At 34.5% G+C, this 13,411-nt stretch overlaps 1 protein-coding gene across 1 annotated transcript in view; it reads left to right on the plus strand.

Annotated features, from left to right (window-relative positions):
- The window catches only part of HFM1 (helicase for meiosis 1), a 136,121-nt gene that overhangs the window by 88,184 nt on the left and 34,526 nt on the right, over positions 1-13,411 (plus strand). The window contains exons 27-33 of the mRNA XM_070467177.1: positions 3,148-3,245; positions 3,330-3,458; positions 9,155-9,240; positions 9,475-9,558; positions 9,677-9,834; positions 11,208-11,311; positions 11,769-11,915. Coding sequence (XP_070323278.1) covers positions 3,148-3,245; positions 3,330-3,458; positions 9,155-9,240; positions 9,475-9,558; positions 9,677-9,834; positions 11,208-11,311; positions 11,769-11,915 — 806 coding nt within the window. The remainder of the gene's footprint in view (positions 1-3,147; positions 3,246-3,329; positions 3,459-9,154; positions 9,241-9,474; positions 9,559-9,676; positions 9,835-11,207; positions 11,312-11,768; positions 11,916-13,411) is intronic.

Raw genomic sequence — 13,411 nt, forward strand, 5'->3', positions numbered from 1 at the left:
CACTTAGGTTGCTTCTATTCTTTGGTGATTGTAAATAATGCTGCTGTGAACGTTGGGGTGTATAACCATTTCTGAATAGATGTAACAAAATAATTTTCGGAAGCATATATTATAGCCAAAAAAGGTAATTAGTCTGTTGTGTTGTTGTTTAGTCCTGTCCGACTCTTTTGCAGCCCCATGGACTGTAGCCTGCTAGGCTTCTCAGTCCGAGATTTCCCAGGCAGGAATACTGGAGTGGGTTACCATTTCCTTCTCCAGGGATCTTCCTGACCCAGGGATCAAATCCATGTCTCCTGTATTGGCAGACAAGTTTTTTACCACTGAACCACCAGGGAAGCCCCAATTACTCTATAGTTTCAGCTATATACATCCATTCTGAGATGTGAGTTAGTTGCTTCTCCCTATTTTCATATATTGTTTACTAAAAGCAAGCCATGAAATATAACTTCTGCCCTTTCTCTTCGTATACCAGTTTTTGATCTTATAATAGATCCCCCCAGAAAATACGAGTCTAATAATTTTAGTTAGAATCTTAGGGAGATTTGCATATCAAGGCCTGGTTAGATAAGTAAACAGATAAAAGAGGTAGCAAAGACCTGAGATACAATAGGTACAATAGATAGTAACCCCTTTTCTCCCCTCTTGCTGCTGCTGCTGCTAAGTCGCTTCAGTCGTGTCCGATTCTGTGCAACCCCATAGATGGTAGCCCACCCGGCTCCCCCGTCCCTGGGATTCTCCAGGCAAGAGCACTGGAATGGGTTGCCATTTCCTTCTTCAGTCTTCAGTTCAGTTGCTCAGTCATGTCTGACTCTTTGCGACCCCATGAATCGCAGCACGCCAGGCCTCCCTGTCCATCACCAACTCCCGGAGTTTACTCAAACTCATGTCCATGGAGTCGGTGATGCTATCCAGCCATCTCATCCTCTGTCATCCCCTTCTCCTCCTGCCCCCAGCTGCCCCCAGCCGCTCCCAGCATCAGGGTCTTTTCCAATGAGTCAACTCTTCGCATGAGGTGGCCAAAGTATTGGAGTTTCAGCTTCAGCATCAGTCCTTCCAATGAACATCCAAGACTAATCTCCTTCAGGATGGACTGGTTGGATCTCCTTGCAGTCCAGGGGACTCTCAAGAGTCTTCTCCAACACCACAGTTCAAAAGCATCAATTTTTCGGCGCTCAGCTTTCTTTAGAATCCAACTCTCACATCCATACATGACCACTGGAAAAACCATAGTCTTGACCAGACGGTCCTTTGTTGGCAAAGTAATGTCTCTGCTTTTTAATATGCTACCTAGATTAGTCATAACTTTCCCTCCAAGGAGTAAGCGTCTTTTAAAATTTCATGGCTGCAGTCACCATCTGCAGTGATTTTGGAGCCCCAAAAAATAGTCTGCCACTGTTTCCACTGTCTCCCCATCTATTTCCCATGAGGTGATGGGACCAGATGCCATGATTTTAGTTTTCTGAATGTTAAGCTTTAAGCCTACTTTTTCACTCTCCTTTTTCACTTTCATCAAGAGGCTTTTTAGTTCCTCTTCACTTTCTGCCATAAGGGTGGTGTCATCTGCATATCTGAGGTTATTGATATTTCTCCCAGCAATCTTGATTCCAGCTTGTGCTTCTTCCAGCCCAGCATTTCTCATGATGTACTCTGCATAGAAGTTAAATAAGCAGGGTAACAATATACAGCCTTGACGTATTCCTTTTCCTATTTGGAACCAGTCTGTTGTTCTATGTCTAGTTCTAACTGTTGCTTCCTGACCTGCATACAGGTTTCTCAAAGAGGCAGGTCAGGTGGTCTGGTATTCCCAACTCCTTCAGAATTTTCCACAGTTTATTGTGATCCACACAGTTGAAGGCTTTGGCGTAGTCAATAAAGCAGAAATAGATGTTTTTCTGGAACTCTTGCTTTTTCAAAGATCCAGCAGATGTTGGCAATTTGATCTTTGGTTCCTCTGCCTTTTCTAAAACCAGCTTGAACACCTGGAAGTTCACGGTTCATGTACTGCTGAAGCCTGGCTTAGAGAATTTTGAGCATTACTTTACTAGCGTGTGAGATGAGTGCAATTGTGCAGTAGTTTGAGCATTCTTTGGGATTGCCTTTCTTAGGGATTGGAATGAAAACGGACCTTTTCCAGTCCTGTGGCCACTGCTGAGTTTTCCAAATTTGCTGGCATATTGAATGCAGCACTTTCACAGCATCATCTTTCAGGATTTGAAATAGCTCAACTGGAATTCCACCATATCCACTAGCTTTGTTCATAGTGATGCTTTCTAAGGCCCACTTGACATCACATTCCAGGATGTCTGGCTCTAGGTGAATGATCACACCATTGTGATTATCTGGGTCATGAAAATCTTTTTTGTATAGTTCTTCTATGTATTCTTGCCACCTCTTCTTAATATCTTCTGCTTCTGTTAGGTCCATACCATTTCTGTCCTTTATTGAGCCCATTTTTGCATGAAATGTTCCCTTGGTATCGAATGCAGAGTTCCAGAGAATAGCCAGGAGAGATAAGAAAGCATTCCTCAGCGATCAATACAAAGAAATAGAGGAAAACAACAGAATGGGAAAGATTAGAGATCTCTTCAAGAAAATTAGAGATACCAAGGGAACTAAAAAGCTACCAAACTTCAAATGTTGAACAGAATCTTCAGCACCTAACAGGATGCTTTACAACTCAGAAGGCACTTAGTAAATATTTGTTGATTATATAAATTGTGTTGTTTTTATAATACTTATATATAGTAAAGTTCAAAGACAGAGCTTTATTGGAGAAAAATATGGAAACAATTTTAGATGTGTTGAGGTGGAAAGAAAAAACAGTCTAAGTGCAAGTGCCCTGTGATCATTTGAAATTTATCAGTCTAGAGATTATAATGAAAGTCTTGAGAAGAAATGAGATTTTTTTGAGAGAAAGAGAGGTTGAGTGAATAAAGAAGAGTAGAGAAATAAGAACTGACCTTTCAGAGGTTGGGAAGAGGAAGTCAGCAATGACTTGCAACAATAATGATAAAAGATACAGAGCTGTATAATGTCACAGAAATCAAGGCAGAGAGGAATTTTAAGAAGACGGCCTTAAGTCACTATGTCAAATATTGTGAGATAGTAATTTCTAAAAAGAAATAATGAAATTTCTTCTTTCCCCAGTCTTATTCAGGCTCAGCTAGGATGCATTCCCGTACAAGACTTTGCTTTGACACAAGATACCTCAAAGATTTTCAGAAATGGCTCACGAATTACAAGATGTATGTTACAGGCTTATTAGATTTTCAGTATTTTCCCAGTAAAATAGTATACTAGATTTAATACTGGAAACTTTTTTTTTTTAGGGTTATCAGATTTTGTGGCTACTCAAGAAAAGTTTGCTGTATTATTGAACAGTTTGATTTTAGCTAAATGTTTTAGATGTAAACTTTGGGAAAACTCTCCACATGTATCCAAACAGCTGGAAAAAATTGGTAGGTACTGCGTACAGGTAGGCAGTGTATCAATGTCTGCAATTTATTTTTGTATTAAACTGTTAGGATAATTGTTCTATGATGGTAGACCTTTAAGGAAAAGTGTGCCTATGGGCCTAAGTAAGTTACTGTACTTTCCTTCTCTTGAAAATCTGATTTTCATTTTCTTCTGCTTAAAGAATGCATTTGAAATCAATTTGGAAATCTAATAAAAATGAATACTCTTATTTTAAAATTTGTTCTGAAACCAAACCAAGAGTGAAATTTTGTTTTAGTAATTAGGTAACTATATTGTGTTCTTTCTTCTACTTTTATGACTATTTGGTTTTGATCTCAAGGACAAGGTACAGAGCTAGCAGTCCTGGTCATTTTTAATTCATTACAAAAAATTATGCCACTTATTTATATCTTTTTCTCTTTTTTCAGTAACATTTCAATGTTAGTACTGATTTTCATAGAGATACTATAAAAATCTGTAGACAAATTTATTTCCTGTCTGTTGGGACCTAGCTCAGAACACACACTCAAAAACTCAACAGGGTACTATTTACAAAGACTGGGATATGCCTCAAACACTTTGGAATTTTCCAGTTTGGTGTCTTTGGCTTTGTGACCCTACTCCTTCTTAGATAGCTAGGACCCCAAAAAGACAGTTGTTATGTCATGACTGATAGTCTTATTAACTTTATAACTTTATATGCATCTTGGGGACATTAAAACATTAGGTAATGGTTTGCTAGGGGTTCTCTGATTATTCCTTAGAACAAAGATCTCTAACTATTTTGTGAGGAAGTACTACTTTGTATTTCCTTGAAGTTTGAAATCAGTGAAGAAAATCAGTCAGGAGCTGACCAGTCCTGGGAGCTGGGGTGAAGGTGGAGATTGGATCATGAAAGTAAGGTCAAAGTAGAAGAAACTTTCTTGATTAACGGCTCACCTTCCTGTCAGTATTTAAGTCCTGGCAAACCAAATGCCACACCCACTCCACAAATACAAGATTTCTGAATTAGGGAGGAGGTTACATACAACATTTAGGAAATCACAACTTTCAGAAAAATTTGAACTTAGGTAAAATGGTTATTAATATTATAGCACTAAAACACTTGGTAGAAAGGTCTCAAAACAGTGATTTCAGTTTTCATGTTATGAATAAAAGAGCAAATTAAACCCAAAGTGGGCAGAAAATAAGAATTTTGAAAGAACATAAATAAATTAAAAACAAAAATACCAATGAAACAAAAAGATGATTATTTTAAAATCATTAACACTCTAGTCAGACTGATCAAGAAATAAATAGAAAAGATACAAATTTCCAATAACAAAAATGTGAGATATAACTGTAGATCTTATAGATAACAAAATGATAGAAAGAAAATGTTATAAAATACCTTATGTCATTAAATTCCTCAACTTCGATGATATGGGAAAATTCCTTGAAAACACAAACTGACAGAGTCCACTCAAGAAACAGCATGCGTAGTATTATATTTATTAAATAAATTTGTAGTTTAAAACTTACAAAGAAAACCCCATGCATAGAAGGCTACACTGGTGAATTCTACTGAACATTTATAAGAAGCAGTATTAATTCTAAACACTTTTTCAGAAAATTTAAAAGGGGGGAGGGGTGATAGTTCCCAACTCATTCCATGAGGTCAGCATTGCCTTGTTATCAAAACCTAACAAAGACATTCAAGAAAAGGACAGATCAGTAGCCCTTAGTAATATAAATGCACTAATTCTTCATAAAATTTTAACAAATTGAACCAGTGATAAATAAAAGGGGGAACATATCATGGCCAAATGTGGTTTATTCCAGCAATACAAGATGAGTTGACCACTTAATGTCAATCAGTGTAATTTATCATATTAACAAACTAAAAAAATAGCAGATGGTCATCTCAGTAATGTTAAAAAATTTGACAAGATGCAAAATCCATTTCTAATAAAACTCTCAACAAATTTAAAAAAGAAGGAAATTTCTCAAACTGATGAAGGACATCTATGAAAAACCTATAGCTAACATTATATTTAATATTGAAAGGCTGAATGCTTTACCTCTAAGATCAGGAATGAAATAAGGATGCCCGCTGTTACTAATTCCAGTAAACATTATACTAGAGATTCTAACCAGTACAATCAGCCAAGAAAAAAAAATGAAAAGCATACAGTTTAGAAAAGAAAGAAGTATACATGTTTTTATTAATACATGATCACATGATCATCTATGTAGAAAATTCCACGGAAGGTAGGAGAGGTTAAGCATGGTTGAAGGATTCAAGGTCAATATGTAAAAATTAATTTTATTTCTACATACTAGTAAGAAAAAATCAGAAGCTAAAATTAGAAAAACTATGCTATATTAGTTTTCTATTGCCATTATAACAAATTAGCACAAACTTTGTGACTTAAAGCACCAGAAATTTATTTTCTTTTAAGTTCTGTAGATTTCTGATGTGGGTCTCACTGGGATAAAATCAATGTTTGGTAAATCCATTTTCCTGCCTTCAACTTCTAGAGAATACTTGATTCCTTGATCATAGCCCTTTTCCTCTTATCTTCAGAGGCAGCAAGTGATCTTGGATTTGGCAGAGATGTCTTAGAATCAGTGCAAAAGCACAAACTATGAAAGAAAAAAAAATAGATTTAATCAAAGCTTTGCTTTTCATAAAATACGTTAAAGAAGGAGGAGGAAGAAGATAAAATAAGCCACCAGACTGTAAGAAAATATCTGCAGAACATATATCTGATGGAGGACTTATACTTAGAATATATAAGACAAACCACTGAATAAAACAGTGGGCAAAAACATTGAAACAGACACATCATCTAAGATGTGTGTATGGCAAATAAGTGCCTGAGAAGATGTTCAACATCATTAGTCATAAGAGAAATGCAAATTAAAATGACAATGTGATACCAATACACATCCACACAATTAAAATTAAATGTGTTAATTTAATTATATCTATCAAAATGTATTAAATTTGTTAATTTAATTAATAAATTTAATTTAGCACAATTAAAATTACACAGTACACACAGTACACAATTAAAAATTGACAGAGTGCTGGAGAGAATATGGTCAACTGGAACTCTCACTGTGGAAATGTAAAATGTTAAAACCACTTTGGAAAACCATTTGATTACTTCTTTAAAAGTTCAGCATAAACCTACCATGCCACCTGGTCCTGTCATGGTTACTACCCAAGAGAAATAAAAGCATGAAAGCATGCAGACACACAATTCTAGTAACAAAGGCATTGTAAAACAGCCTAAGTATCTATGAACAGGCAAATGGAAAATAGTATTATATCCCATGGTATGGATATATATCAGTTCAGTTTAGTCGCTCAGTTGTGTCTGACTCTTTGTGACCCCATGAATCGCAGCATGCCAGGCCTCCCTGTCCATCAACCATCTCCTGGAGTTTAGTCAAACTCATGTCCATTGAGTCGGTGATGCCATCTAGCTATCTCATCCTCTGTCGTCCCCTTCTCCTCCTGCCCCCAATCCCTCCCAGCATCAGGGTCTTTTCCAATGAGTCAACTCTTCGCATGAGATGGCCAAAGTACTGGAGTTTCAGCTATACTCAGCAATAAAAAGGCATGAAGTGTTGACACAAATACCGACATGGATGAATCTTACAATAATCATACAGAGTAGAAGAAGCCCAACTAATTACATGTAAATGAAAGACTAGAAAATAGAATAGTAATAGAAAGCAGATCAGTGGTTGCTTAGGGACAGTGTGGGAAGGGCAGGACAAATTACAAAGGGGCACAAGAAAACTTCTAGAAGCAATAGTGTTGTTAGCTTGGTTGTAGTGATAGTTTCTCATACACACATAAACACACAAAATCACATGTCAAGTTTATTGTAAATCAGTTATATTCAGTCAGTAAAATTATAAAAATGAAAAAATATTCACTCACCAAATGAGCAAAAACTACAAGTCTTGTAGGAGATAAAATAAGGTTATGAACATGCTCATGCAGTGTTGGTTGGAGCTTAAGTCTAACAAATCAATTAAAATGCACAATCTTTTTAAAACAGCTGTTTCACTAACAGTTAAATTTATAGAAATATTTCCACAAAGGTACAAATATAAATTTGTACAAAGGTACAAATTATTTGTAATTGCATAATCTTAAATGCTCACCAGTAGCAAAATGATTAAAGTATGAATTATCCATAAAAATGATTATTAATAAAATTTCACTATATTTGAAGAAGTCAGTCTTTCTGACTTTCTAGAATACTGTCAGTCTGGGCATCAGTTGCATCTTATCCCTTCCAAATTGTTGAACACAGACGTTTTTCACACTTCCTCAGTACAGCTGAACAGAAAGAAACAAATATTGCCCAGCAAAATTCATGTAATAGAAAAGTGAGAGAATCCAAACAAAAAAGTAAATTGAGCATCAGGAGAAAATAATGAATACAAGTAGATTTTCAACAGTGTTTATCAACTAAAAATTAAAACTCAGGAAAGGTTATAAGGGAAAATGGAAATTAAAATTAAGGAATTAAGAATACTAGGAGTTGTGTCTTAAGAATGAGTAAGAGAAATTCTCAAAAAGTCTCAGCTTTGAGTAAGGAAAGGAGTATCATACCCTCCCCAGTAATATATATTCCTTAAACAAGGTGGTACTACTTTGAAAATTTATACTTCGGACAATATTTTCTATTTGAGGATTTGGCTAAATTCATTCATGTGAGTATAAGAATTAAAAATTACAGTTTCTTAAATGCATAAAGAAACAGAAAAGGTACAAAGGCAGAAGAGCTCTTGATGTATTTAAGGAGCAAAATTAAAGCCGATGTGGCTGCAATATAGTCAGCAAGAGGGGAATGGCAGGAAATTAAATTGGAGAGGTAGGCTGTGGTCAAGTCACATAGGTTAGAGAGTTTGAAATTGCCACGTTATTCTAATTGCAATGGAAAGACATTGGAATTTTAGGCAGAGGAGTAAATTTAGGCAGAAGAGTAAATTTAGGCAGAAGAGTAAATTTTAGGCAGAAGAGTACAGCAACAGAGAGAGAACTCAATTTCTAAGACAAATGCTCAGAAAGCCATAGCTTCATAAAACAATATTCCATCCCTGAATCATGTTGCCTTAAAAAAAAAAAAACACGAGTATAACCATAGATGTTTCTTGGTACTTGCTCTGTGGATGACAAGGTAAAACTAAAGGTTGAGACATTACGTGAAACAAAGAATTCCTCTTTATTTTGTAAAGCATATGAGTGTTCTATTTAAGTTTGAAAAAATAAATATGAAGAGTCAAATATGTCACAGTCCAATCAATCCAATTGAGAATATCTTTTTAAAACTTTAAAAATCTTAGAAACTTTTACTAATTACCTTTACTTTTCCACTTGACGTGCTTGCTGCCATCAAATCATGAGGGCAATTGTTTTTGCCATAAATGATCATTTTCAAGCTAGACATATTATGAAATGGTCTATACCTGGCCACTGTGAGTTATGATAATCTTTTCATCAGAATTGTTTCACTTAAATTATTTATCATCAATAAACATAATTAGAAGATTAAAAAATAAATAAATAAAACTTTAAAAATCGTTAGTCTGCTCTCAGATTTTCTTTTTTTAGTAATGTAGTTAAATATTTAAGTGTAGATTTAGTTTAAAATGTATTGTTTAAAAACTATGTTTGATTAATTTTCCACAGGTATAACATTATCAAATGCTATGGTAAATGCAGGTTTGACTTCCTTTAAAAAAATAGAAGAAACAGATGCAAGGGAACTTGAGCTGGTATTTAATATTTAATTATTCCTAATGTTACTTGAATTCTGTATATATTCCAAAGCCTGACCTTCATATCTTTATTTCTACTAAAAAAATTATTTTCCCGGTCATAGTCATATATATATTTAATTTAAAATTTTGGGCAATAAGGGTATTAAAATTGTTAACTCTAAAAGGTATTTTACTAAAAGAGTTTTTAGTGTTGTATTAAGAACATAATGATATAATTTGTTGTTTTAGATTTTAAATAGACATCCCCCTTTTGGAACTCAGATAAAAGAAACAGTGATGTATCTACCAAAATATGAACTTGAAGTGGAACAGGTAAATATTTTCTATTTTTCATATGTTTTGATTTTCAGGAATAAAGCTACCCATAACTGATTTGGAGCTAAGTAGTAAGGTTATTTTTAACACATTTTATGCCTATCCTTTTTTAAAGATTACAAGATATAGTGATACCATGGCGGAAATATTAGTGACTGTTACATTAAGAAACTTTGAACAGCTACAAACTAAAAGAACAGCACCAAATTCTCACTATGTCACCTTGATCATAGGTGATGCAGATAATCAACTGGTTTTTAAGCACAAAATTATGTAAGTATGAAATTTCTGTTTATTTTATTTTTAAGCATGTATTATAAAAGAAAAATTCTGCTGAAGAAAAGAGTAGTAAAATAATGGTGGGGTCAATTAAATTACATTTTCCTAATTCTATAATTGGATAAAAGAAATTGTCTATTAAAGAAGGTATTAATATTAGGTCTTTTTTAGATTATTTAGTACTCAGATTAACAAAGTATAAAGTCTTTGGTTTGAAACCAGTGATAAATGACCTTTAGGAGTAGCTCTAATTCATTGTTGCTGAACTGTCTTATTTTGTTGCTTTTCTCCTATAATTCATGACCTTATTACTCTTTGAGTGCAATCTTTAAAATATATTTTCTATTTCTGTATTAAAATTTGACTGCTAGAGCCACTGTAGGATCCAGGCAACCAGACACAATAGATACAGGAGATACCTTGCCTTTTATCTTGTTCTCTAGCATATCATTCTATAATGTTTACTTCAGCCTTTTTTCTGTTACTCCTATATATTTTCTCCCAGGGTGTCATAAGCAAATTCTGAGGATAATAGTTGTAGCTGCAGCTAATACTTTTTGAGCACTTAGTAAGTTCCAGGTATTGAACTGTTTAATCGTTATATATGTAGTTTATAGCAAAAACTAGATTTGAAGCTCAGCATTCTGACTCCAGAGTCTGTGCTCCTAAGCGTGTAATATACCTGTAAGTTCAGGATGGTAGCAACTGAAATGGGAATCTCCTAACTGTTGCTAGTGTACTGTAAGATACTTTCCTAAAACACCCCATGCAAGGATTCTAAAGAGGCTACAGTGACTGATTAAGGATATGCTTTTCACTAATAATTACTCTCCTGCAACTAGCTGTAATACACTTACAGAGAATATAAAATTATATAAATCTTTATTCTCTGTGACAAGTAAATCCAATGACTTTAACTATAGGAGGCTGAAATAAGTTCAATCACAGAATTGACTGCTGGTGATATGATGTTATTAGGTACAAACTATTTCATATCATTAAAAAAACGCTCAAAGTTCTCACAAATCCATGTAACTTATGTATAGCCACTTAAAAGTGGTAGTGATTTAAGGGCAAGATCATAGGTTGTCAAGAACAACTGTATGTACAGGTGGGCCTGAAGTGATTGTATGCAACTTAGAACCAGCTGTTGGGTGAACATATAGTTAAGTAAATTATGGAAATGGTAGCTCCATTGAAATTCCATTTTCCCTATCCAGAGAACTTGGGGAAAGTAGTTTTCAGAAACTGACTTAAGTTTACTACCAGCTGGGACATACCTTAGTATCAATTAGCCCTTGACGATTAGTTTATTATTTCATTTAACATTCAAGATCACGATTTAAGTGACACATTACTTTTTTCAGGGATTCTGTTTTGCTGAAAGCTGGAAATTGGGCTAAAAAGTTTGATGTGAGGAGAGCTCTTAAATCTGAAGATCTTAGCATAAATCTAATTAGTTCAGAATATGGTAAGTCATTGAAGTAATGAATACATGAATGTAAAAAATATGATAGCACTTAAAAATTTCCTTTATGTAAACAGAAAAACAACATAAGTGATATTGTGTAAAAATAATTTAAGTAAAATGAATGATTTTAAAGGAAGTTTCATGTATTTGGGTATGTAAAGATAGTGTAAACTAGGATAATAAAATTACATTTTCATCTGTTCATTTATAGACATTTTGTTTTTTAAGGTAAATTTCAATTATTGTAGGAGCGTTGGTTTTTACTTTTATGACAGATGTGTACTTTTTCATTTGTTATACTTTTTTAAAGTTTCTTTAAAACATTTTTATTTCCTGAACTTGTTAGACTTTTTAGTTCAACAAGGTATAAAATATAAGAGGTATAAAAACAAATAAGTGGTCTCATGCATGAATATATATGGCTTAAGCATTTGTATGCTTTTTTTTCTTTTTCCAGTTGGACTTGATATACAGCGGAAATTTACGGTCTTTTACTTAGGACCCAAGAGATTTGGAAATCAAATAATTATACAAAAAAAATCAGAAACAGAGATTCCCCATTCTAAACATTCAGATAGATCTACTGTAGCAGGGCCCAAAAAAGGTAAATAGCTGTGTTTATTCCTATTTTGCATTAAAGTAAATATAAGGCTGGGGATGGTATCATCAGGATAGTATTGCTTCATTTAGATTGTGGATACTCTGGAATTTGATGTTTAGGCTTTCTAATAATTGCATTAATAATACATAGTAGGAACTCTTATAGTTAGTATTTGTCAAATTGGGGTGATTTTTTATTTCTCCATCAGTTTTGAATGAGATCCTTGACGGGTACAGTAATCTTGGTTGTAGATTTTTCCCTTTCAGTACTTTAAATATATCCTGCCATTCCTTTCTGGCCTGCAGAGTTTCTGCTGAAAGATCAGCTGTTAAATGTATGGGGTTTCCCTTGTATGTTACTTGTTGCTTTTCCCTTGCTGCTTTTAATAGTCTTTCTTTGTGTTTAATCTTTGTTAGTTTGATTATTATGTGTCTTGGCATGCTTCTCCTTGGGTTTATCCTATATGGAACTCTTTGCCCCTCTTAGACTTGATTGATTATTTTCTTTTCCATGTTAGGGAAATTTTCAACTATAATCTTTTCAAAAATTTTCTCATAACCTTTCTTTTTCTCTTCTTCTTCTGGGACCTCTATAATTCGAATGTTGGTGCGTTTAATATTGTGCCAGAAGTCTCTGAGACTATCCTCAGTTCTTTTCATTCTTTTTGCTTTATTCTGCTCTTCAGAAGTTATTTCCATCATTTTATCTTCCAGCTCACTGATTTGTTCTTCTGCTTCAGGTATTCTGCTATTGATTCCTTCTAGAGTATTTAATTTCAGTAACTGTAGTATTTATCTCTGTATATTTATTCTTTAATTCTTCTAGATCTTTGTTAATTGATTGTTGCATTTTCTCCATTCTGTTTTTGAGGTTTTTGATCATCTTTACTATCATTATTCTGAATTCTTTTCCAGGTAATTTTCATACTTCCTCTTCATTTATTTGGACTTCTGTGTTTCTAGTTTGTTCCTTCATTTGTGTAATATTTCTCTGCCTTTTCAATATTTGTTCTAAGCTTATTGTGTTTGAGGTCTGCTTTTCCCAGGCTGTAAGGTTGAATTTTTTCTTCCTTTCGGTTTCTGCCCTCCTAAGGTTGATCCAGTGGTTTGTGTAATCTTCGTATAGGGTGAGATTTGTGCTGTTTTTTGTTGTTGTTTTTCCTCTGATGGGCAAGGCTGAGTAAGGTGGTAAATCTGTCTGCTGATGATTGGGTTTATATTTTTGTTTTGTTTGTTGTTTAGATGAGATGTCCTTCACAGGGTGCTACTGGTGGTTGGGTGATGCAGGGTCTTGTATTCAGGTCGTTTCCTTTGTGTGAGTTCTCACTATTTGATACTCTCTAGGGTTAGTTCTCTGGTAGTCTAGGGTCTTGGAGTCAGTACTCCCACTCCAAAGGCTCAGGGCTTGATCTTGAGCTGTAGAGATAGCCTTCACCATTCATGGCCACATAGAAGCTGGCCTTCACCCCTTGGATGGCCACCACATGCGGGCCCACAGGG

The sequence above is a fragment of the Odocoileus virginianus genome, chromosome 5 (genome assembly GCF_023699985.2).
Source record: "Odocoileus virginianus isolate 20LAN1187 ecotype Illinois chromosome 5, Ovbor_1.2, whole genome shotgun sequence".
In the NCBI taxonomy this organism is placed as follows: domain Eukaryota; kingdom Metazoa; phylum Chordata; class Mammalia; order Artiodactyla; family Cervidae; genus Odocoileus; species Odocoileus virginianus.